The 25,792-nt window shown below is 41.6% G+C and overlaps 1 protein-coding gene and 1 long non-coding RNA gene across 2 annotated transcripts; both read right to left on the bottom strand.

Annotated features, from left to right (window-relative positions):
* Positions 1 to 5,075: 5,075 nt before the first annotated feature.
* LOC306940932 (uncharacterized protein) lies at positions 5,076 to 9,410 on the bottom strand. The gene is made up of 7 exons (XM_079526200.1): positions 9,287 to 9,410; positions 8,106 to 8,301; positions 7,807 to 7,921; positions 6,712 to 6,899; positions 6,103 to 6,196; positions 5,713 to 5,903; positions 5,076 to 5,318 (listed from the first exon to the last, which is right to left on the bottom strand). The coding sequence occupies exons 1-7, from the start codon at positions 9,380 to 9,382 to the stop codon at positions 5,131 to 5,133; spliced, it is 1,068 nt and encodes a 355-aa protein (XP_079382326.1). The 5' UTR covers positions 9,383 to 9,410; the 3' UTR covers positions 5,076 to 5,130.
* A 4,641-nt stretch (positions 9,411 to 14,051) lies between these two features.
* Positions 14,052 to 19,327, bottom strand: LOC306941200. The gene is made up of 7 exons (XR_013792107.1): positions 19,260 to 19,327; positions 18,710 to 18,767; positions 18,516 to 18,627; positions 17,346 to 17,508; positions 16,067 to 16,186; positions 15,257 to 15,385; positions 14,052 to 15,040 (listed from the first exon to the last, which is right to left on the bottom strand). It is a non-coding gene; the product is annotated as an uncharacterized lncRNA (long non-coding RNA).
* Positions 19,328 to 25,792: the final 6,465 nt, after the last annotated feature.

The following is a 25,792-nucleotide window of genomic DNA, read 5'->3' as shown; positions in this document are numbered from 1 at the left end:
CGGAAGCACCAACCTTCCCAGGCGTTGCTGGCGTGTTGGTGTTTGGATACCAGCAGTTACCAGCAGTTGCTCAGCATAGGAGAGGGCTGTGGACTCCACCAGCAGCTGCTCGGGAGGTGTGGGGAAGAATTTATCTTTGCTCTTGTAGGGCTTGGACCCATCTGATGGTGCCAGTATGGCCTGTTGGCGGCTTGCGGGCGCATTTTTGTTTGCCACCCGGATCACTGGTGTTGCCATTCTGTGGGGCGCGCACACACACACACACACACACACACACACACACACACACACACACACACACAGTCAGAGTAAATAATTTACATTACGGGTCTTCAACCAACAAGCAGTCTGGGACCCCTTAGGGGTCCTCAGACTTACGGCCGCAGGGGAGCCAGTAATTAATGGAGTGATAGGAAAAAAAATTAATCCCTATTCTGAGGTGAACATTAGCCAGAAATAGACTATCTACAAGCTCACTACATGTCACGTTGTGAGCTTGTAGATGGGCTATTTACAGCTATGTCTGATGTAGACGGGGCAAAAGAGCAGACCAACTGAAGCAATAGTCAATTTCAGAGTATTCAGGGTTTAAGTGGTTGTTTTATTAACATACATGACATTAGCATAAATCCAACATAATGGTCATGTGTAAACAAAGGCATTGATTTACACAACACCGATTTTGCACTGCTGCCAAATAAGTCTATGCATACAGTACATGGAATTGAAATCTATGATAAGACATGAAAAGAATCCGCACACCATTTTCTGCTCCCAGAACTTTCTTTACTTAAAGTGGTAACGGGCCCATCAACCATCAGTCCCAATGTATATGCATTACATGAGATACATGCATGATATACAATACATTCATATTTATCCCAATATTTTACAGACATTGTACGTACACAAATAACTCAGGCTGACAAAGCCATCTAAGAGGCGCCTCTTGTCTACTACTCTACTCTAAATGTAAGCAAAACAAATGGCGACAACAACATACCTGCTCAGTTAAAAACAGGAGTCTGACAAAAATATGGATAACCAGGATCTGACCCTAAATATGAACGTAGATAATGTAGTTGAATGTTTAATCTGCAACCTGTTTTGTGGTATGTCTCAGCTAAGGGGGCCAAGAGCTCTGCGTTAGTTTCTTTCAGAGCATTTTGCAAAGTAGAGGCCTACCTCTGTGGCAGTTCACACTGCATTATGTATTTTTTTTACTTTTACAGCAAATAGCCAATTTAACAGTGAGGTGTATGTCCCACCACTTCACAGTAATGTTTTTGGGGCAGTGATTATTACAGTAATTTGGGGTCGTGTTTACACTTTTGCTTCACGAGGGATAGTGCTTCTTGCAATGTGCATTGTGCAGCAAGTGGACAAGACAATCGATTCTTACCTTTTTTTCTGGAACCTATCAAACGAGGAAAGTTGTTCCAGGAATTCTGCGGGATGTTTAATAAAAGTAAAAAGTCTTTGATAAAAGGTCGGCGTGTTTAATCCACTTTTTGTTGTACCTGTATCTAAAGGGGGTGCGTTCCGTTCCATGCGTAAGCGCGTGCGTGCAGGCAGCGCGTGCACTCTCTCCCCCTCCTGGTGTATAATTTCAGAATAACTATACTTACAGGAAGTAGATAGAATTATGTAAAACTAACTTGGTAATAATATAATAACTTCATATACCAAATATAATTTATAACTAATAGGTTGGCTAGTTATAATATAACTAATATAGTAAAATCTACCAAATATAACTTGTAGGCATAGGCAGAACAGATATATGATATATTATTCCACACTGCAGACCATTTAAACAAACAAAAAAAATCACACGTGTGAACTGAGGGTCACTCTTATCATACATCCTCTCATTCCGGCCAATCACAATTTGCATCCTCAATGTTTGTTTCCACAAACCCTCACAGCTGGACATAGGAGACACTCAAAAATAGATCAGATTGCTTCTAAAATAAATAGCTACAAGCTGAGCTTGTAGCTCGGCCTTTTTCACTATTTTTTAAACTCCCTGGTCATTTCAGCAATTAGTGTAGATTTGTCTTACACAAACATTAAATTCCATTGACAATGAATGGACAATTTTACATCTAGTGTCTGAGCAAATAGCCTAGGGTCTATTTTACATCATGATGATGTATGATGATAAGAGCGCACCTCACTTCACACGGGTGTGATTTTTTTAAATATTACTATACCTGTGCCCGTCAGCCACCGGCCTACTTGGGAACGATGCAAGTTGGGAACCTAGTATGCAATACCCTTTTGTCATAGCACCCGTTTTAACCGTCTGTCTGTGTCCCACATGGAGATCTCTATCTGCCTGTATCTGAAGAGTGCAAAGTGAGTAAAGTGACTGTGAAAAGTGGACTGATTAATCAAATGGCAGGTGTGGGGTTGCCATGGAAATCACTTGGCTGAGGCAGAAGCTGAGCTATCTGATCCTGGTTGCAAATATGTTTCTACAAGAAAACAAGATTTCAGATGACCTTATCTTAATTTGTTAACTGGACAGCGTGAACATACAACTGGACAGCAGTGAGACAGCAATTGAGAGCTCTGCTGGGACTTGCACCCAAATTCCATAGTTGGAATGTACTACTACCAGTGCTTTTGTTTGCTTTGTCATCACTACTTACCATCATGTGAATAAATAAAATATAAAAATAGGGGAGTAACCTAATAATGTATTGTACACTACACAAAGGCCTAAACATATCTCAAACAATATGAATGCACACAAGCAGTATACTCTAGCATTCTTCTTCTTCGTGTCTGGCCATCCTCTATATCACGTCTTTCCAGTGGTTGGCGCAGGCGAGTGCAGCGGCATTTGGTTCAGCCGCCAGGTCATCTCCAGTACATTGTGGAGCATAGATACATCTCATGATGTGGTCCATTGTTTGTGGTTCGCCACACACATGGTCATGGCCAGTCGCAAGACATTCATCTGGGGTGATGCCTCTCTCTGTCCATTGGGTTGGCTACCCATGCCGTTCCACTGGTTGTGCCACTCCGTTTGTCCTGGCGACAGATGGTGTGGTCTCCAGTTCTGCAGTCTAGCATTAAGAGCAAACAAGAACATGACATTTAATAATAATATTGCGATGAGTCAGACCCATTGAAATATTATAGAGAACATTGATTGGGGTCAGGGGACCCCCAGGGTCCTATTTGAAAATAGCCGATCTACAAGCTTGTAGATTTGATTATTAGCATGGACAAGCACACAACTGTTGATCGAACAATACATCCTTATTAAGGCTATTGTTAGGTTAGCATGGATGGACACATAGCACACAATTTAGTACCTATTATAAAATCCCAGGTTGATCTAACAATCAGTCCTGTGTGACCAACTCACCACAACTTGTCACATTAAAAACAGACAATGGTGTATTGATGCCACAGTGAGGCTCACTGCGTGAGCTGCGTTAGCATCACGCTAACGTCGTTAGCATGGCCTCCCTTGGCTCAAGGAGGACCAAATAATAAAAAGCAGGCAATGTAAACACACAATGTTACATTAGTTTATGATGTTACATGTTCCGCCGTACCTCTGTGGTCTGCTGCCCTCGCTCACTCCATTGCAACCGCTGCTTGCAGCCTGCACTTTTATATCACACAGAAGGTGGAGATTAGATATATAAAACTTGTGTCCAAAATGTCTTAAAAAACACAACACCTAAAATCGGAATGTCATAGGGGCATGTCGAGCCGAAACAGACCGTCGGAATTAGCTCACCGGACCTATAATGAATTAAAACTGCATTTAATTCCCGGTCCCTCCGTCTCTATGGGCGCCGCCATCTTGGTCGGCCTCAAAAGCATCCGAGGGTGAGGGTTAGTCAAATGAGATTCAAAACAGGCTCTCGACGGAGGGGGCAAAGTGTAGAAAGTCTTCTGCATGCAAGTCAATGGGGGCATTCTACGTTTCTACGTTTTCTACGTTCCTACAAAATCCAACCACCGTAGAACCGACGCCAGCAGAGGTCCCCATACACATGCATGCAGACTACAGTTTGGAGTTTCATTGGCCCTCAACATCAATGTCCATGTGTTTGCTCTCATACTATATAGTCTTGTGTTTTAGGCCTAGGCAATATTTGCATTTTCTTATAGGCTACTGAAGTCCACAGCACTAACAGCACCTGAAATATAGCATATTGACATTCACCAGCCTTTATATATTTGTATACTGCCCAGAAAGTATGGCTAAACACTGCACACTAGTGGACCCTTTGTAAACTAGATACTCAAAACAGTCTCAATGTATTGTATAAAACAAAATAGACACCACAAAGCTAGAACAGAAAACAGGCAAGTAACAATATCCTTGCAGTCATTTACACAAGGTAGGATGATCACTGGCACTCTGGCATAAGTGTGGGTGGATTTTTCCTTTCAGGTTAAATATTCAAAAAAGTTTAGTCACTCAAATGTAGTTGCCCTTATACAAATTACAGAAGAAGTTAAGAAGTTATTTTCAAATGGAAATATCCAAAACAAATGGGCTTGTATTATAATCGGAGCAAGACTATTTGAGTCTTATATTCGACACAATATATTACATCTTGCAAAAAATAAATTGGTGGGTCAGGGGATCTTAGTATAATTCCTACTGTTGATCATATGTTGATCATGTTGTGCCAAAATACCAAGGTTCGGTCCGAAAATTGAAGCATGGTCCTGATTTCTTTTTTGGGCTAGAATATTAGAAAAGTGAAGCAATATTTGATATTTGTTCAGAAACAAACATCAAAAAACAAAACAAATGTGTGACATTTGTCACATCAGATTATACTAAAATCCCCTGACCTTGGTGGACCTCTGATAATAAATGTGAATGCAGAACAGTTTCACAGCGGATTACAGCTAGGCCTTTTATTTAGCACAAAAATAAAACTTCAGTGGATTAATTGCAGTGTACAAATGGTCAAATGGTGAGTAAATCAACAAAAATAGTGAAAATATTACACAGATTACACTGGATTATCATGCACTTCAAAAATAAAACTTGTGGATTAAATATAGCAGTGAGAAAATGGGGTTGAAGGGCAAATATTTCCACAAAAATAAAAAGTGCTGCAGTGAGTGAAAATAGTATAGGCCCTACTCTCCGCGGATGTTGTCTCGGTGTATGTTGAAATTGACCTCCAACATGTGCTCCAAGAGGTCTGGTTGGCGGCACTGTGGGCAGGTGTCCCTGGGATCGCCAATGGTGGCCCACTCAGTAACACAGTCCCTGCAGCCAATCAGGCTTCTGCAGGAGGGGCACAGTATTGGATTCCTCATGGAGTCTGCAATCGGAAAAATTAATTAATATCCCTGTGTCAATTTCCACCTCAGTGCTGTTGGTACAGAACAGAAATCACCAAACACAAGTCGGGGTGTTAGGTAGGCCTACATATTCTACCAAACCATTGGATACATAGGGCTTTTCTGCAGAAGTGTACCCATCCTAGCGCAAAGCAGATTTGTGTTCATGTGCAACATGCATCATGTCATGTTGAAAATGGAGATGCACAAGCAGAGTGTAAGTCTGTGTCACATGAAAATAGCAGCTAAACAAGCTCACAAGGGGTCCTCAACATGTTGTGAACCCATAAATCCATCTCCAATGAGCATCACCGTACTTGGGAGAATAAATGTGTGCATGTCCAAGACTAAAGATTTATAATGGGATTGACAAACCTTGGCATATCATGCATTTCAGAGTATCCCTCAGGCTCCTCCTCTGGTCCTCACTGAGGTGAAAATACTCAGTTGCCCGGTGGACATTGACTGCCTTGGTAAGGTCCCTGAGCATCTCAGACACCGCCCCGAGACCTGTCGCAGCCTGAAGGAGGTCCTCAATCTTGGTACGGACCTCATTCTCATAGCTCCTGGGGAATAAAGGAAAAAAAGAAAGGTTTTGAACGAATAGTAAAAACAAGACTGGATCACTACATCATATTAGATGCCACAAGGTTGTACCCCTCTAATATGCTCAATCATCAGTCTGACTCAAAATAGGGCTACCTTTACCAATACAACTGCATTTACATTACTGTGCATACATCGTTTTTCAACACACAATATTACCCTGTCCGTCGCCGCTTGCTCCTCTGGAGACACTCCAGGTCTGTCCTGGTGAGGGCAATAATGTTTCTGGCAGGCCTGCTCCAAAAATCCGGGCCTAAAATATATATATATATATATATAAATAAGAAATTGTTCATTTCTGTCCTCATTTATACATTTTACTATTTATTTTAAGGCTTTTCAATCTCCCCTGAGATGTACACAATTTCAACCCATTACAAAGGCAATTCCATAAACTGAAATGCATGATTTATCTTAGACACTGAATACAAGCTGGAAGGCTTTTACTTTAGCACGGACAATAACCTCAAGGTTTTTAAGTACACCATAACACATTTAGTGTGTTTTTTTTAGTTTAACCACAGATTCCCTATGGTTCTTTATTGGTTCCCCTGTCGTTTTCTCTAGACTGCAAATATAAATAGTCCATCTACAACATCATGTTTATTTTTAGATTTAATTATGCCATTTCCAATGAATTATTCGCCTGAATAGTGACAGGGTTCATCTTGTTGGTCGACATTATCCAACTAATGAAATACACAATGTGCAACAAGGCATTCATTCAGACAAGCCACAGAAAATGACCATGTCAATATTTGTACGTACTAGATGTGGCGGGGCTTTCCATGAGTTCTATGCCCTTTGCGTCACACAAGGCTATATCCTGGCAGCCCATGACCACCTTCACCTTGTCCAGGATTATGGCATATGTGACATCAGCTGCAAATTCGATGACGTGCTTCCGGGTTGTCGGGACCAGCACACCGCTCTCCAGGACTCCTACCAGCACATTGCTATAATAAAGATAAATAATAAGACAATGGGAAGGGCGAGGGTAAGACAGGTTAGTCTATAGTGTGTATAAATCAAAAACAAGTACACTTATTAATGCAGTAAATGCTATTTAAGTATATTGGTTGGTTGTTCAGGTAAAACTTAAGGAGACAGTTACCATTACTATTTTAAAAGTTCATGGGGATTTCTAGCCGCAATTTGCAACTCTAGATTTTTTTTGTAATGGGATGAATCTAGTTGCAATACCCCCCTTTGACTTCCCATTCATCCAATTTGCGTTTGCGCTCTGCTTATATTAAACAACGTTAAACCTACCAACATTGCAGCTCTAGGCCAAGCTTGAATTATCCTCTTTCAATCTGCCAAGCTTTTGTGTCATAAATATCCACCGTAGACATGTTATGAGCTACTTTCTGTCAAGACATCCTCTGCAGGTGATTAGTTTTCTAAGTGTTGGGGGATTTTATTTTAAAACAGATGGCACGCGACAACTCCAACACTTAAATAATCACTTTCACAGAATTTCTTGACAGAAAGTAGCTCAACATGTAGCCTATATGGTGGATTCTTATGACAAAAGCTAGGCAGATTGTAAGAGGATAATTCAAGCTTGGCCTAGAGCTGCAATGTTGGTGAGTTTAATTCCGTTTAATACAAGCAGATCGCAAACGCAAATTGGATGAGTGGGGAGTCAATGGATGGTATTGCAACTCTAGATTCATCCCATTATTAAAAAATCTAGAGTTGCAAATTGCGGCTAGGGGATTTTCTTACATTACTACATTAGCTGCAACAAACAAGAATGATTTCTGCAGTTCCGATCCAATTAAGTTGGCACCACGGCCAAAAAAAAATCACTTTGGACATGGTTAAAAACAATACTGATATTTTACATTGATTACATACCATCTGTGCAAAGCCGCTTGGGACAGCCAAGGTCGTGGAGGTGGAGGTGGAGGTGGCGCAGCTGCAGCCGCACCCGCCGCCCCTGCTGCTGCCAGCCCCCAGTTGAAGCGGAAATCTGCAAAGAATAATTGAGCAGTCAAATTGTTTGTCAACCATTTATCAGCCACAATACAGAACACATGCGATTAGGTTTAAACTTTTCCAATGCACAACAATTATTAAGGAATGGTCACTGTTCTGTCTTGAAGTTCTCCTGAACATTAAAGCAGCATTAAAGCTGTGATGCATTGCAGGCATACCTGCAGGGGTCCTTCTTTGGGTTCCAGACGTAGACGCCTCCGTAGACGCCCCTGCATGGTCCCCAGGGCCCAGAGGCTCGCCACAGACCTCACACCTCCCTCCAGGCTGCAGGTCTTCCATGCCGATGAGGCCAGATTCCAACGGAATTAGAACACTACCATTTTCTGGCAGCAGATAAATGGTGCTTGGACTAAACTGGAAGAATAATTTGACAAGATTTAAACGCACACACACACACACACACACACACACACACCGACAGGCACACCATGCTACCAACACTTTATTCTGTAGACATTTTTCTGCTGGCATGCTTTCTACTGGTCGTTAAAAAAAAAGAATAACAAAATCCGATAGCTATGAGGCCGACGTCCGATCCAAGATCACCTCGAAAATCCAAAATATGAATAGGCCTTGAAGGCCTATTCATAGTTTGGCTTTTCGGTGATGAGGTGACCATGAGGTGGTTTGGACGCCAATGTGGTTGGATGAGCGGTGGAGTAAAAACAGAGAAGGGCTGGGGAGAGCGCACCGCGCTCTAAATTAGTGCAATTAGAGTTGGCCAATTCTTAACACCTGTTTATCTCACACGCCTGCAGACTACAAAAAAATGCTACTAAAGACCTTACATTTAGGAAACAGAATTTAGACAAACTTCCATCTCTTTTATCATAATATTGAAAATTAGACTGTATACAATGCACAAGCATCAAGGGGTATTTGAGCCCAAGCTCCAAGTTGTTTCGTTAATAGTTTCTTAATTAAAAAATATAATAGCCTACTTTTTAATAAGTCTACTGTGACGATTAGCTATTCGTATAGATTGCATTGCTGTGAAATAAAATAAACAAAGCTCACATTGTGTAACATTGCAAAACGAGAGGGCCGCCGCTGGGCCTAGGTCCCACTCCACGCCTAATGCTAACGGAGCCATGTGCGTCTAGGCCTGATGATGAATGGACGAAAAGGATTTCAAATGCGAAATATAGTGAACCCTACCAAAAATCTGAGTTTGGTTAATTTAATTTAAGATAGATAAAATAATTCTAAGACGTGTGTGGGAGTTTGTTCAACACCACAACTATAATTTAACATTTTTCACCGAACATGGCCGCCTAATCTAATCAAGTTTCGTTAAAATTGTAGCATTCTTTGTGAATATGACAGCGAAATTACTAACCTTAAAGATCTTAACAAGGTTTGATGTGTTAATATCAGATTCCTTTAATGTGAATGTCCTTGAACCGCTCCACAGTGTGAACCTCCTTTCTTCCATGTTGCTTCCACTCTCCGCTATGTTTGGCTTTATTTATTAATTGAAGGGAGGAACCAGTAAAGCAGTTTCCTCGCCTTTTTAAAGCCAACCTGGGTCAAACTATTTAGTAGCCAGGGGTGCATGGGTGCCCACACTTTCTTTACTTGAAATGTTCTTTTAAAATGACCAACTTAACAAGATCAACCCAAAGCGTATTATTCCATTGCGGGGAATACGTTTGGCCTACCCACGTTTGCTCCTAAAACGGTTTAAAATCAATTATTACATTGTGGGTTTGCCTACTATAAATTCTGTAAAGTGAGCCGACAGGTCCTTCCTGATTTCAGTCAATCAAGTATCCTTACCTTAATTCAAGTGCATGCAATGCCAAAAAGATAGGCTTAGGCTACTTTATTTGTATTTTGTTAGGGGCATGTCATGTGGTAGCCACAACCTTTTTTGATCTACGGGTAGATCGCGATCTATCTTGGTTGGGCACCCCTGTATATTTTCGTAGTGGACTGCATGGAAAAATAGTTTAAATATGGCTTTATTGTGAAGGGTATTGCGAAGGGTTAAATAGAAACCCTTCACAATAAAGCCAAATGTAACCTGATAGTTTAATATGTCTAGTAGTATATTATGATTGAATCTCACTGGGAGATCAAAACGAAATAAAAAAAGAATTTGAAGTTATTACAGCGCACCATTAAGAACTCCCATAGGTCCGACATCCGGTTTTCCCGACCCTATTAAACTCATAATCCCGAAATCCCAATTAATTGAACAATGCGCTTTAATCGGCACCCTCCCTTAATTGAAGGTCATGCCGACTTGCCATTGGGAACTGTCCGAAGTGCTGAACCAACTACAATCCTTCAATTAATGGGGACCGGCTTGGTTCAATAATAATAATTACAGTTATGAGGGTATAAAACACATTGAATGCCCTAATGGCAGTTGATGAGAGTTACAACAAGTTACACAACTTACGTGCGTAAAGTGTCGCTATCCACGCTGCGTAATGGCAAGTCTACAGCCAGGCAAAAGAGGAGGCAAGATTCTGGTACATAATGGATACAGCTACCAAAAAAACAAAACTAAAGGTGCCAAAATGTACTGGCGCTGTTGGAGGAAGACCTGTAATGTCTTCATGCAAACCTCGGGATTCAACATGGTTGAAGCTAATCCAAATATCATAATTTTGAATGCTCCAGTCCACAATCACCGAGACGATGGTGATGTTATTTCAACTACTGACATTGTACAGAGGATGATTCAGGCGATTGAAGCTGACCCAACAAAGCCTATTAGAAGGATATATAACGAGGTCGTCAGACAGGCTTCAGGTGATGAGAACATCCCTGAATTCGACAGTGTGCGTTCCAAACTGGACAGGAAACGCGCTTCGCTATTGCCTCCAACCACACCCTGCAGTGTTGATAAACTTTGTATTGAACATGAGTTGGCTGAAACATGGTATGGGTGACTTTCTATCTCACAAAGCAACATGAAAGACATTTATTTATAGGCCAACAGTTGAATAACCATTTGTTTTATAGTTTGATTTTAATTACATGCAAACCGGGCCTATATTAGCCTACTGTTCTGGCCTGAGGTATAGGCCATACCTGTGTTTCTTTTACTGTATGTAAGCACATATAAATGTGAGATATAATTTTGCAAATGATGATTGCTACTTATTTTCTAATTGCTTGGACATCAGGAAATCATCAGGAAAAATAGGGAATGTCCGCGCACAATATGTTTGCTCCCCACTGAGTCATGGCCCCGTCTTCTCTTTATTTTAACAAGATAACAGTTTGGTTAAAATAGAAATGCTCACTGCAGTGCAATATTTAATCTAAAAAGGATAGCATGAATGGTGCCCTCCATGCGCATTTCTGCTCTGCAGCAGCCCTCGTGCGTCTCATCGCTCTCTATGGCACCAACGCATGATATGTATTGCTGGACAGAAATGTAAAAACATGCAGCATAATAAAATCAAACACTTATCCAAACAGCATTGAGCGTGCGGTGCGTGAGCGTTTGCCCACGGTGGCCTTGTGCGCGATGCTCATGGGCACGGTCGAAACAATGGGATTTCGGGATTATGGGTTTAATATGGGCAGTGTCGGAACAATGGGATTTCGGGATTATGAGTTTAATAGGGTCGGGAAAACGGGATGTCGGACCTATGGGAGTTCTTAATTATTTGCTTTTTTCGGAATTATGGGAGCCTATAGGTCAGAATTATGGGAGGTCGGAATATTGGGCATGATGACATGGCACCACAATTATTGGGCCTAGTATTAATTATGATATCAATTGTCTGAGACAGGCATTGAAATGTGTATATTCATGTGAATCAAAATAATGTACATCAGATAGTTGATCAATCTTTATTGAACCCATGGGAAGTAAATATTGAAGAAAATATTGTCCAAAACCCCACTGTGATGTCAGGGGTGGTGGGGCAATGGTACTGCAGGGTGGGGTTGATCATGCTGTAAGAGATTAAATAAGAAAAGAGAGAGAAAGTTGTAAAACATTATATTTGAGACAACCATTCATTTTAATACAGTGTCTATCAATTGAAAGATTAGCAGTTCAATGGTCATGCCCATCCACCTTTTTTCCCCTCCCTACATATTTAAACAAAGTGTAAATGCTGATGAAACCCTTGGCAGATTTTGTAGTTTGTTTTCCAGTGATGAGAGTCAGTGGTTCTCAAAGCTTGGTCTACATGACGGGAATTTAGTCTGTGTAGCACAAAAATAGCCGATTTGCTCGTCTACATGACGTAAATTATCCAGTCATAGTCAATGGGAATTTAATGTCTGTGTAAGACAAAAATCAACAATATAGCTGAATATGGTAGGGGCTAGTGCCCCTCAAAACAAATCTAGTTCGGTGGTCACGGACAGAAAACTTGTTTCAGATGAGAGTTCACAGCCAAATATATATTAATAATGGAGGTTCTGGACACGACTGGTTAACAAACTACAAAAATAAGGCTCCACACACACACACACACACATACTTGAGTAGAAAGATGAATCAAATGCATTATTGCATCTTGGAAGGGCCCATAATTATGCTTCACTGTCTCCTCAAACAGGACTGTGATGTCCGGATATGCCTCTGCGAACCTTCTCTCAGCCCGTTCACGTTCCGTGGGATCTCTAAAGGGGTTTAGACCAAATGCTGACGTCCTTGTTAGGGCAGAGCCATTCTCTGTGTCATACAGGTCAGCAGCCTCAGTTGCATTTGGAAGCTGATCTGCAGTGAGCTTCACCCTGCAGCCACCTTCTGCCAAAACGTCCTGAGGAAAAGAATATTTTTTTAGAAGGGTAGTGGCACTAAGTGCAAAGATGACCAATCAGAAGTTCAGAGCTTCAGACTGACTCCCAATCTTCGGCTGTAGTCTGAAAACCCCTCTTCAGACATCTTGGACCGTAGCACTTGCCCTAGACTCGACGACCTAACAGGCTTATGAAAAGGCTCAACTTGTGTTATTTAGATAGCATTTTATGTAGACCTACAGTGTATAGACGGATATATTCAACTGTTATACAGATGTTAGGTTCTTAGCTTACTTATGATTCTTGATGACTATTTAATGTATTACCATGTGTTGTTCTTTCTTGCGTACTGTAATTCGCTCTAGATTAAGAGCATCTGCTAACCCAGAGGAAAAATCTATGTCTCATTTAAAGCTGATCTATTGCTTCTGAGACAGAAAGGAGCTAAACATTTTGTTTCTCATTTGTGTTTCATTTGTAGACCACTTATGTCTCGTTTACTGCTCCTAAAATCCCTTAGGAGCAATAAGGGGAGCTTTATTTGAGATTATATTGAGATTATAGTGAGAGAGATGAGACGTAGAGGAGATCTCTCTATTGGCTACTTTAAGTCTCGTTAGTGTCCCATTCTTATGGAGCCACAAATAAGCAACAACTGACTAGCTTTAGTTGAGATTACAGTGAGACAGAAATGAGATCTCTCTATTGGCTCGAGTCCCATTCTCATGGAGCCATAAACAATTGAGTAGCTTTGGTTGAGATTACAGTGAGACAGAAACGAGACATAGGCGAGATCTCTATTGGCTCGAGTCCCATTCTCATGGAGCCATAAACAATTGAGTAGCTTTGGTTGAGATTACAGTGAGACAGAAACGAGACGTAGGCGAGATCTCTCCATTGGCTCGAGTCCCATGCTCATGGAGCCATAAACAATTGAGTAGCTTTGGTTGAGATTACAGTGAGACACAAACGAGACGTAGGTGAGATCTCCAATAACTCTCATTTGAGATATAATTGACCTGTAAATGAGATACAGTAAACATGCAAATATTTATATAAAATACAATAATTTCATTCAATAAAACTTTATTTTTTTATAAAGTGCAAGGTATGCAACACTGTAAAGTAGGGATGCACCAATATGGAAATTCTTGGAGGGAGGGCGAGGTGAATACAAACAGCAAACATTATTTAACATATTGGTATCAGTATTTATTAAATTCAGAAGGAGCGAGGTTGGCCAGGGGTCGGCCGACCCATGGGCCGACCCGGTCAGCCAGGAAATTCACCTCGATCTTCTGAATTCTTGGCCGATTCCTTTGTAAATAACAATTTAATAAATACCCGCAACCAATATGTTTTTTTTTAGTGTTTGCCATTTTTAATTTACACTTTTTGTGCCAGAGAAACAAATGCATCTTAAAACAAGAAATAAATGTTCAGAATCTACAGCTTGGTAGACTACAGATAAACACCAACACAGCCAATGCAAAATGTATGCTTATCACCACCAGATAAACAGATGCACATTAACATACTCAGTGATGTGCTCAGTGATGACATCAAAAGCAAGAGTACTCATTATGCAAAATGAGACAATACTAGACAACTAGAAACAACTATGCGGGAACTGCTTTCTGGCCTTGACAGCCAATGCATACAACCAAACAGAAAAGTCCTGTCTGATTGCATGAAACAACGTTAAACTCACTTTGCCACTCACTTTATGCATACCCTATTACCCTTTAAAAGGGTGGGTGGGTGAAATTTGTTTTTGTGCATTTGTGTTTTTTCATAGGGGGCCGGGGGGAAGAGGGCAAGGGGGAAAGAAGATCAAGAAAAGAAGCAAAGTTATACAAAAATAAAATCTACATATTCACATATAAACCTGAGATGATGTATAAAGGTGCATGAGCATAGCAGCAAGACAAAAAGTCAGCGTGCACAAATGTCAGTCCGTGTCAACAGCATATTCTACATAAAAAGACTGACACTGGTATAATATGCAGATTAGGTCCATGAGGTACTACAAAGAAAAAGATACCTTGTAACTGGTATAATCCACAGGTAGGTTCAAAGGAGCGGTAAATCCAAGTCACTTGTCCCTGGCTGGTATAATCCACATGTGCGTTCAGGGAAGAGCAAAGTTCTGAGACCAGCCTGACGACACCTCCTGTCATCAGGCTGCCGAACTTGCACGGGGAGCTCGCCTCCCATTATGTGCTGAAGTCCACGATCAACCTTGGAAGTACTTGGAAACGTTGAGGACGAGGCTGGCGCAGCTTCTGCATTTATTGGCCATATGGCCTTCTTCAAGCCCTCCGTGTAACACCTAACTGGACAACCTGTCCAGTGTGGCACACCATAAGGCAGTCTGAAGACAGAGAAGATGACATGAGCTACACAAACACACATTCAACATGACCCCCCGCCCGCCCCCCAGTTGGTTAAAACAAAGAGACTGTGTCCCACCAGTTCACTGGCTGCATTTCTTTACTGTACGAAGGCAGACATTATTTCCCAAATGATAATGTATTGGCTACATCATAAATTCAGAATATACTTTACAAAACCAAGATGGAATACTTACTTAAATCGCATCCACCTTTGTCTGGTCCAGTCTTTTTCCCCTTCTGGAATGACACACCTCAACTGAATAATAATCAGTTGCATTCCTTCCTGGCATGCTGGTGAGCTCAGAACATAAGCTGTCCACAGCCTGTGAATAGAGAGCAAATAACACAAACTGCATTTTAAAACATCAGCTTTGCATCCAAGTTGTGTGTGTGTGTATGTATGTCACAACTAGCCGGCTCTGGTGTGTGTGTTTGGTCTGGTGTGTGTGTCGCTTCACGTCAAGTCGCAAAAACACTTGTCGTGGAAGGGATCGATGGTAGCATTAGTCCGAGATGCCTTGGTGTTATGTGTTGTTTTTGATGTGGGTGTTTGAACAGACTGTGAAGACAAATATCCTTCGGGACAATAAAGATTATTATTGATTATTGACAACTGTCGGACTACCACTCAAACATGTGCTCGCTGCTCCCGTGCTTGTGGTTAGGGTTTGAGGTAGGTTGTCGGACCAATAATACTGTCGGAAATAAAGCCTGTACCCACCGCGGAAACCCAGCAGTTTACATTACGTCCCATAAGGACATTTTCAGAATGTATATTCTGCTAAATGCAAAACTAGAAATAAACATATATTCATATCAGCGTATCTCAGGACGATAGCGATAGATCTGTGAGGGGCCAATCAGACAAATATCACACCAATATATCACTCACGGATTACAGATGAGCATCTGTCTCTTAACATGATTTCACAAAAATGTTGTTTTAATGGTCAATATTAGTGACAGAACTATACTTCTTATACTTTAATTTAACTAAACCTTACCATGTTGAACTTCACAATGGCTTGTCTGGCTGAGAGCTTTCCTGGTCTCTTGTTGCGGCCTTGAGGTGATGTGGCATGAGGTGGAAAAGGAGCACTCTCACTGTCCCATGATCTCCCATCCTGAAAATACAAGAACAATTCAGTTCTTCATTCAATTCAGAGTTATTCTTTTGTTATATAAACTCAACAAAAGTTCGGAAACTTAACTTTGGTCCATTATTTCTCCACTTTATTAATAATACCAATTGGTATTGTATTTTATATAATTTTAATCGTTGATTAGTCACCTTTACAACAAGGTATAGATTGTAAGGATCGGGTGTTCGTGGAATGAGCAACACATAGCTAAATGTGTGGGTAACACCTCCAAAAAATGTGCCAAAATGACAAATGGTTGGTATTCAACCCTTGCTTCGAGTTGCTTAGTGGATTGGATGAATTAACTCTCAGACAGTAATAAGGAAAAAACACATATTGGCCATTTTCACACGTACTAATTGTACACTCAGTGTTAGGGAACTCAGTAGCGGGTGGAAGATCCAAAAGCAGCTGCAACAGCTTGGCATGGTATGGGGCAGTATCTCTCTCACAGGCAAGTCAGAACAGTCAGAACTTGAGGTTGTCATCATTGAATGCAATTTCAAATGCAGTGAGATATCGGGATGAGATTCTGGAGCCACTATCCCATATTTTCAGAATCTGGGCCCTAACGCCATCCTCCAGGATGACAACACTCGCCCCTACAGAGCCAGTATCTTCACAGAGTTAAGTAGCCTACCTCCAGAATTTGGGAGTAGAGTGGATGGAATGGCTGCCGTGAGTCCAGACCTCAACCCATTTGAACACTTGTAGGATCAGTTTGGATGTGCTGTACATGCTAGAGCGACCAACAGAACCATGTTGGATGACTTGCAACAAAACATGGCTGAGGAATGGGATGCCATCCCACAACAAAATGTGGCTAGGTTTGGTGACCAGCATGGTGCCAGGCTGTTGCAGCTGCTTTTGGATCTTCCACCCGCTATACTGAGTGGAAAATTAATAAAGTGAAAAAATGACCAATATGTGCTTTTACCTCCCTTGTATTACTGTGGGAGAGTGCAATCATCCAATCCACTAAGCAACTCAAAGTACCCTCTAGTGACACAGTCACTGTAAGCAAAGTGAACATCCCCTTCTTGGCAGAACATGACTGTCACAATCCTCCATCTCTATAATAATATTGCTCTCATCCATGACATATACTGTAAATCACCTGCATTGTATTAAATACACTCACTAATGTCAAGTCAAGTGCTTAATGCAGACAGTCCAGAGCATCCCCGGCGACTGACGTTGAGTTGAGGATGAATATCCAGAAGGTCACGGCACCAGTGTCACAGATACCACTTGGTAGGCACTATAAGCAATGATGAGAACAGGATCCACGTTGATAGTTCATTCTGTAAAACACAGACAAAGGCTAAATAGTTGTCTTTGGAAGTTTGGATGGACACTATATCAGGCGATGTTCTCAGCAAAGCAGGGACTCTACTATATTTTTACCGATAACAGAAAGAAAAATACACACACTGTAACTCCAAATAAAGTAATTAAACTGCACTCAACACTGAGTTTACAGTTACTTGCTCAATAGTGGGCAATTAACAATTAAATTCAACTAAATACAGTATGTACTTGTCTTGTAAACCAGTGGTTCCCAAAGTGGGGTCCGGGGGTCCCCAACTAAATTATAGTTAGAGTTACAGACCCATAAGGGTCCATTTGGTTCCTGAGAGTGTACAAATGGGCCCTAACAGGTCCATTTGTACACCCTGAGTTAAATTAACATTTTACAATATAAATTGGAGGTCCGGGACCGGGAGATAGACATGCCATAAAATGGGGGTCCGTAGATTAATTGAATGCATTTCAAACTGAGGGTCCTTGAAATTAAACAGGTTGAGAATCACTGCTACAGCCTTCTTCTATCATGGGGTCCTTGGCATATCTTTTATAATGGGGGTCCGCGGGCTAATTAGTGTCAATGTGGGGGTCCTTGACATGAAAGAGGGAACCACTGTTGTAAACTAAAGATGAAAATTAGCTTTAGGCTAACTCTGGTCCATTTTCATGGATTTGAAAACTTAATGTGCACTGTGCACAATAGCCTAGGATAGCAATATTGTTATAATGTATAGTGAGCTAGTAGATCGGCCATTTTCAATGTTTGACACAGATCTGTATGCTCATAGCACAATTCTAGTTTGGTCACCTGAAGGGAAATAAAAACAAGTTCACCACAAGCCTCTATTGCCACAAGGTTGACTCATTTTGAACTTCCTTAATTGACCTTATGGACACTGCTGCCTTCTTGCCATCAAGGTGGTAACTAGGTGCAATTTCCCATTGACAGCCCATACATCCAAATAGAAAAGTCGTATCCCATTGTATTAAACGTCGAACTCACCAACAACACAGCAGTAGGAAGATCTTGTGCTGTAAGAGGTAATGCTGGAGGTTCAGGTTAGCCCTGGTTGTCCCTCTGAATCCACGCTGACACTGCCACAGCATCTGGCTTCCTTAAAATATATCAAAATAGTTTATAGTACAACATTGCCTCAATAAAAATGTATTTACCTTTAAATGTCTCAATTAAATTACCAAGTTGCCATGCAGTCAGCATCTCTGCAACAAAAGTGTCCATGGTGAAACTCCATGACTAGAATGAAATCAGATTATCTAAATTAGAAAACAGAATGACTTGACATTTATTGCAAACTTAGCGAATGTAGTAATAATTTGTGATGAGGCAACCTGCGTTTGCACTACAAAAACAAATAACTATCGAAATTGGTTCTAGCTTGCAAAGCCTATTCTAGTTTAGGCACAACACAGCAGTATAAAGCAGACGAAATAACTATCTTTACATGAAGTCAATGTAATCATTCACGGTGTATTGTCACTGTTCTCATGCATGCAACATGCTAACCATGCATGCTATGTTTAGGCACAACGCTGCCGGTCACCGAGGATAACACCATGCTAACCATGCTAGCCATTAGCCCCTCTGCTCATAGTAGCCTATGAATCATAACTATCATAGGCTATGATAGTTATCCCATGACGTCTCGTTTCTGTTTTGCCAACATGGAGGCTAAAGCAAAGCTAGGCCTCATAGTAGTTTAATACAAGTAATAAAAAGAAAACTCACGATGGATAAACGCCGGTCGGGTGAACTGAGCTGAACTCTGTTGGTGGTTTGTTGTTCTCTGCTTCTGCTTCTCACTGCTCAGCCGAGTCAGCCCGCGCTTTTCTGTAACGTGTGTGTGTGCATAGATGTGTGTGTGTGTGTGTGTCACGTGTGTTGTGTGCGCGCGCCGCACGGGTGCTGGGAAGTGACGTAGAAAGTACAAAACAGAGTTATATTGCCTCCTCAGACAACAGCTATATTGAAGAAAAGCTTTTAGATCTAATAAACAGAAAATCCCAAAGCGCGCGCGAGTGGCATACTGGGAACTTAAAGGTACACACACAGTCCCACTGGCAAATGTCACAAATGTGTTTTTCTGTTCAGGCTGTTAATTTGTTTCCTTTTGTACGCAATTAATCAATTGATTGTTTTATTAACAGTTTGCAGAATTACAGTACATCTCCAATCGTGTCGCCCCCCTGGGGGCGTTTTTTGGGGGTCTCAAGGTTCGGGACCCCTAGGGACCCCCAGGGACCCCCCAGGAACCCCCACATGGTAACTCTTTCATTTCTCAACCGTTTTGGACAGGGGTGGTTTTGTTGGAATCGTGTCACCCCCCTGGGGGCGTTTTTGGGGGTCTCAAGGTTCGGGGACCCCTGGGGACCCCCAGGGACCCCCACATGGTAACTCTTTCATTTCTCAACCGTTTTGGACACAAATGCACCCAGTGTCACAAATGCACCCAGAAACGATATATTTCAAATGTTTTAAAATAATCAAGGGGTATGTATCCCCACTTACTTTTTCGACCCGATTCCAACGGTGGTGGTCTTATCTCTCTATGATGTCAGGAAGTGGGTGTAAACGCCTCCTATCGGTCCCTTGCCCTCGAAACACGTCTGGAAAAAAGTGAGACCATTTTCGGACTCAGCACGACAAGCTGAACACGCTGATATGTGTTTCCCAGCACACGGACTTACGGTTCTCTTAATTGGCTAGCGTTAGGGTTAGTTTTCAATGCGCGATAGCTCGGGAACAATAGGTCCGTCAGCCAAGTAATTCACATGGGCGCGTACAGATCTCCAAGATCTACGCTCCGATAGGTCCGCCATTCTCGTGCGACACCCGTAGCAAGAGTTCTCCAACTCTGACCTGTAATCCACAAGCCTTATAGACATGGTAAACCTTATAGTGTATTGAATGGCAAAATGCTAACCCTAATTTTGAGAACCACACGTCCGTGCGCGGGGAGACACATATTGGCGCGTTCGTATAATCGATAGCTATGCGTGGATTTAAAGCACGCCCAATTTCGACCTTTGTGGGAGGAGCTATCGCGCCTCAAAGTCTAAACCTAGTTTTTTGAACCACATGGCCGTGTGTGGAGAAACACATATCAGATTGTTCGTCCTGACAAGCTATATAACATACTAAAAGATGGGCCTCTAATATCCAATGGTTTTTGACTTAGAGGCCTTAGAGAGGCTAGAAAAATAACAAAACATTTATTTTCAACGGGACCAATTCCATTAAATCCAGCGTGAAAAAGTGAGTCAGAATAAGTAGTTTTTGTAATAAAAAAAAAATATTTGTGTTAGTGGGGTCCAAAAAACGTGTCTAAAAAAATATCTAAAATATTTAGAATTGTCGTAGAGACTTGAAACCAATTCCATTGGATTCCCCGTGCTTCAGACATGGACAGACACCCTTTGTTTTAGAAAAAATGTTTTTTCCCTGTCGACTATAGCTTAAAAGGGGCTCGACGCCGCACAGGGGTCATGGGCGTGACCTTTAATAGTTAGAAGTGTCGTAGAGACTCAGGACCAAGTTCAATGGATTCAGCTTGATGAGACGAAGAAGAAATTTGCCTGCTCAAAACAAACGGACACATTTTGGATTTTTTATTGATTTTAACGCGTTGGAGGCCACTACAAATAAAAAAATTTAAGGATTTTCTAAATACACTTCCCCCCCCCTATGTCAAGTAAGGGAAATCTAATGGTGTTAGTTTTAACTGTCTAGAAGACTTAGAAATGGGTCAAATTGCTGTTTGAAAGTTAAAAAAAATCATATTTTCTCGAATTATAGTCATTTTGCTCCAAAACTCCTTCTACCCCCACTAAACCAATGGCGCTAAATCAGAATATGTAGGTTATATCTCAATCCGCCAACCAGAAGTGCCTTAAGTTACCATGTGGGGGGTCCCTGGGGGGTCCCTGGGGGTCCCTAGGGGTCCCCGAACCTTGAGACCCCCCACTCCCCCCCCCCCCCGTCGTCCACTCACAAACTTAACAGCCTTTGTATTGACTTTGTGCTTGAAATGTACTGTAATTCTGCAAACTGTTAATAAATATTTCAATCAATCAATCAATCAAGCGGGAAAATCAATAAAGCCAACCTCTGGGTTAAAATAACCCAGCGCTTTGACCCAGGGGTTACCCAGGGTGATGGGTAGACAGAACAACCCAGCAGTGTGTTTACAGTAACCAAATAAACCAGAATAATGGCTGAACGAAATTAACCCAGCTAGGGCTGGGTGCAATAACCGCAATATCGCCATACCGCCGGTATACAACGCATACCGCGGTATCGGGTTCGTTACCGCGGTAGAATAAAAAAAATAAAAAATAAAAAGATTTTTTTTTTTTTTTTTTTTTTTTTTTTTGTCCGTGCTGTTCTGGTGCCCTAGGTTCTAACCCTAACCCTAGTTCTAACCCTAGGTTCTAGGCCTAAGTGCATATGGTTGATATGAAATAAAGTGTATCATAATAAACAGTGAGGCTCAGTCAGTCTAATCATATGCCAGCAACACCAGAGGGAGTTCAACAAACCATGTGCAACCCAGATTCGGCACAAACAAGTATTGCTTGATTGATTGATTGAACTATTTATTAACAGTTTGCAGAATTACAGTAGCCTACATTTCAAGCACAACTCAATACAAAGACTGTTAACTGCGAGTGGACGACCCAATAAAGCATTACACTTGTTTACAAGAGGGTCCACCTAAATTAATTTCACTCCTATGCCACAAAAATGTGGAACGCCCTACCAACTGTCATTAAGACATGTAAATCCCTTGACTCCACCCACCCCCACCCACCCCTTTTCCCCCTCACTGTATATGTTTTTCCCCCTTTTATGATGATTTCCTGTTTTTGGCTTTATAGAAGTGTATAGTGTACAAAATGTTATGATGAATTGAACAAGGTGGACCCTCTTGTAAACAAGTGTAATGCTTTATGGTGTCGTCCACTCACAGAGTAACAGTTAACAGTTTTTGTATTGAGTTGTGCAAATGTACTGTAAACTGTTAATACAAACTTAAATCAATCAATCAAGCAATAATGTTAACTCATGGCTTGGGGACTGGGGAGGCGCGCAGTTGCTGCGTGGTGTGGAGCGGCTGGAAGTTGAACCTTTCAATTCATCATATATTAAATCTATCAGTTAACTTGGAATTTGTTTAATATGTTTAAGATTTTAGGTTCCATGATGAGGGGACGTTTTTGAATGGTGGTGTTTGTTTCATGCGATGCGCTGCTGAGCGGGCATTTCATTGGAGTGAGAATGGTTGCCATTGCGATTCCAAGTGAGACAGTGTGCGGGATTCTTTTTTTCTCTACTTCTCAGTTCCAGTTATCCGACGCACCTGTCCATTGTAGGTGTGCAGAAGGACTTTTTCTTATAGTCAGTCAAAAGATAAAAACAGTTCTGTCCGTCCTGTCTGTACAGCTCTCTCTCTCTCTCTCTCTCCCTCCCTCTCCCCCTTTCTCTTCTCTCGCTGACAGACATCAATACAAAGTTGAAACCGTTACGATGCGCCCTTATCCATAGGCTACAGCCTAATGTGTCTCTCTCTCTCTCTCTCTCTCTCTCTCTCTCTCTCTCTCTCTCTCCCTTTCTCTTCTCGTCTCTCGCTGACAGACATCAATACAAAGTTGAAACCTGTTACCTACGATGCGCCCTTATCCATAGGCTACACGTTTAGCCTAATCTTTCTCTCTCTCTCTCTGACGGTCTGAGCAATGCACGATGCACCTGGCTGTTACAATAGCGCGAGGTATTAATATTCTCTCAAAACAAAGTCGGACAATGTTTTAAATTAGGCTACTCCAAACCAGACCCACCTATAAATGTTGTCTGTTGTGACATCAATGGGATCGCAGGAAAAAGACGCTCAACACAACTTGTCTTGATCTGAAATGATGTGAAATCCGTTCGCTTTTTTATTTCTTTTTTTAACAGCGGGCTGCGGGAGATGTCTGACGCAGTTGATTTGATTGACACCCGAACACGTGTTGCGGCATTGACATGCCAATCTTGCATGGTTGAATGGTTATTTGGCCCAAAAGGATTTATATATATTATAATCACACAATCAAAGTCCGGATCGTTTGCAGCTGGGGTTAATTGCCTCGCGCTGCGCAAGGGTCTTCTTCACAATAGCGCTGTTGTGGATTTAATTTTGGTAAACTGGATAACAACAGAAACACGTGGAAAAGCTATATGAGTCGTCTTGTCTGTTGTCTCTGTAACGGTGCCACTGTGTGTGTGTGTGTGTGTGTGTGTGTGTGTGTGTGTTTGTGAGCTGTGAGGGGAGGCCGCGCATGGAGGAATGACACTGGAACTGCACTAAAGACACACAGCTGCTCTATACATCTCCGTATACGGTGTTTTACCGGATTTTGCAGACCTGCTCTAACATCTCCATACACGGTGTTCCACCGGACTAAATAACACTATGAAACCGGAGGATTTCGCGCGCGCGGGGGGGGGGGGGGGTGCGGTAATTATCGCCATACCGGCGGTATGGGGGCCGACAATAACCGCGGTAATAAAAATCCCATACCGCCCCAGCCCTAAACCCAGCAACCTCTGGGTTAAAATAACCCAGGCAGGTGTTGAAGCGCTTTGACCCAGGGGTTACCCAGGGTGATGGGTAGACAGAACAACCCAGCAGTGTGTTTACAGTAACCAAATAAACCAGAATAATGAACGAAATTAACCCAGCAAGGTGTTCATAGAAATAGCCCAAGACTTCTCTGTGTGTGGCCATATGGAGTACTTTGTCAGGCATTCCCAAATATGGAGGCTATGCAGACGTCAGAATGATGTCAGAACAAGCCAGCTCCATATGGAGCCTGGGCAGGGGCCCTGTCCAGAGCCCGGGCAGAGGCCTTTTTGGGGCGGTTCTGGACATGATATAGGCTACTTCAGTGGTTCCCAAAGTGGGGTCCGGGGACCCCTAGGGGTCCTTGAGAGAGTTCCAGAGGGTCCCCAGCTAAATGATGATTAGGAACCAAATGGACCCTTATGGCTCTGTAACACAGAGTGTACAAATGTACCAAAGTGTACACTCTCAGAGTAAAATGATTTGAACTGATTTTACAACATGCATTGGGGTCCCAGAGATAGAAATGACATTAAATGGGGGTCCATAGCCTAATTCAGGTCAAACCTGGGGGTCCTTGAAATGAAAATCAGTGAAAATCACAGAGCCATAAAAATCTTCTCTTATGGGGCTTCCTTGGCATATATTTTCTAATGGGGGTCCGCGGGCTAATGAGTGTCAATTTGGGGGTCCTTGCCTTGAAAAAGTTTGGGGACCACTGGGCTACTTTACAAGTTTTCTGAATATGATGAAAATAAAGAAAGCTAATTAAATGATCTAGTGTGAAACATTATTTAATATATAATGAAATAAAACAGCATCACATTTGTTAAACGTATATGGCGTGTTCTATTAAACAATTTCAAAAGCATTAGACATACAAATTGAACATCAGCTATGATAATTGTTGATCTGATTGATAGCTAGATTACTGGCCAATCTGAGTCTTAAAGGAGATTTAAATGAGATTCTGTTGAGATCTCTTTTACAGATCAACAGAGGTTGTTGTGAGACAAAGCTGAGATGCATCTAAAAGGCTCAAAGGAGATTTAAATGAGATAATGTTGAGATCTCTTTTACAGATCAACAGAGGTTGTTGTGAGACAAAGCTGAGATGCATCTAAAAGGCTCAAAGGAGATTTAAATGAGATAATGTTGAGATCTCTTTTACAGATCAACAGAGGTCGTTGTGAGACAAAGCTGAGATGTATCTAAAAGGCTCAAATGAGATTTAAATGAGATAATGTTGAGATATCTTTTACAGATCAACAAAGGTCGTTGTGAGACAAAGCTGAGATGTATCTAGAAGGCTCAAATGAGATTTAAATGAGATAATGTTGAGATCTCTTTTACAGATCAACAGAGGTCGTTGTGAGACAAAGCTGAGATGTATCTAAAAGGCTTAAATGAGATTTAAATGAGATAATGTTGAGATCTCTTTTACAGATCAACAGAGGTCGTTGTGAGACAAAGCTGAGATGTATCTAAAAGGCTTAAATGAGATTTAAATGAGATAATGTTGAGAGCTCTCTCTGAGCTAAGTTTGAGACGCAACAAGTATGCTAAATTGAGCAACATTTGAGCCATTATTGAGATCTCCTTTATAGATCATTAGAGGTTCCATCTGAGACAGCAGAAAATGATGAGAAACAGGAGCCAT

This window comes from Electrona antarctica (genome assembly GCF_951216825.1).
Source record: "Electrona antarctica genome assembly, chromosome: 17".
Taxonomy (NCBI): domain Eukaryota; kingdom Metazoa; phylum Chordata; class Actinopteri; order Myctophiformes; family Myctophidae; genus Electrona; species Electrona antarctica.
Note: the sequence above shows the minus strand (reverse complement) of the source record. Positions and strands in the feature narration are given on the sequence as shown.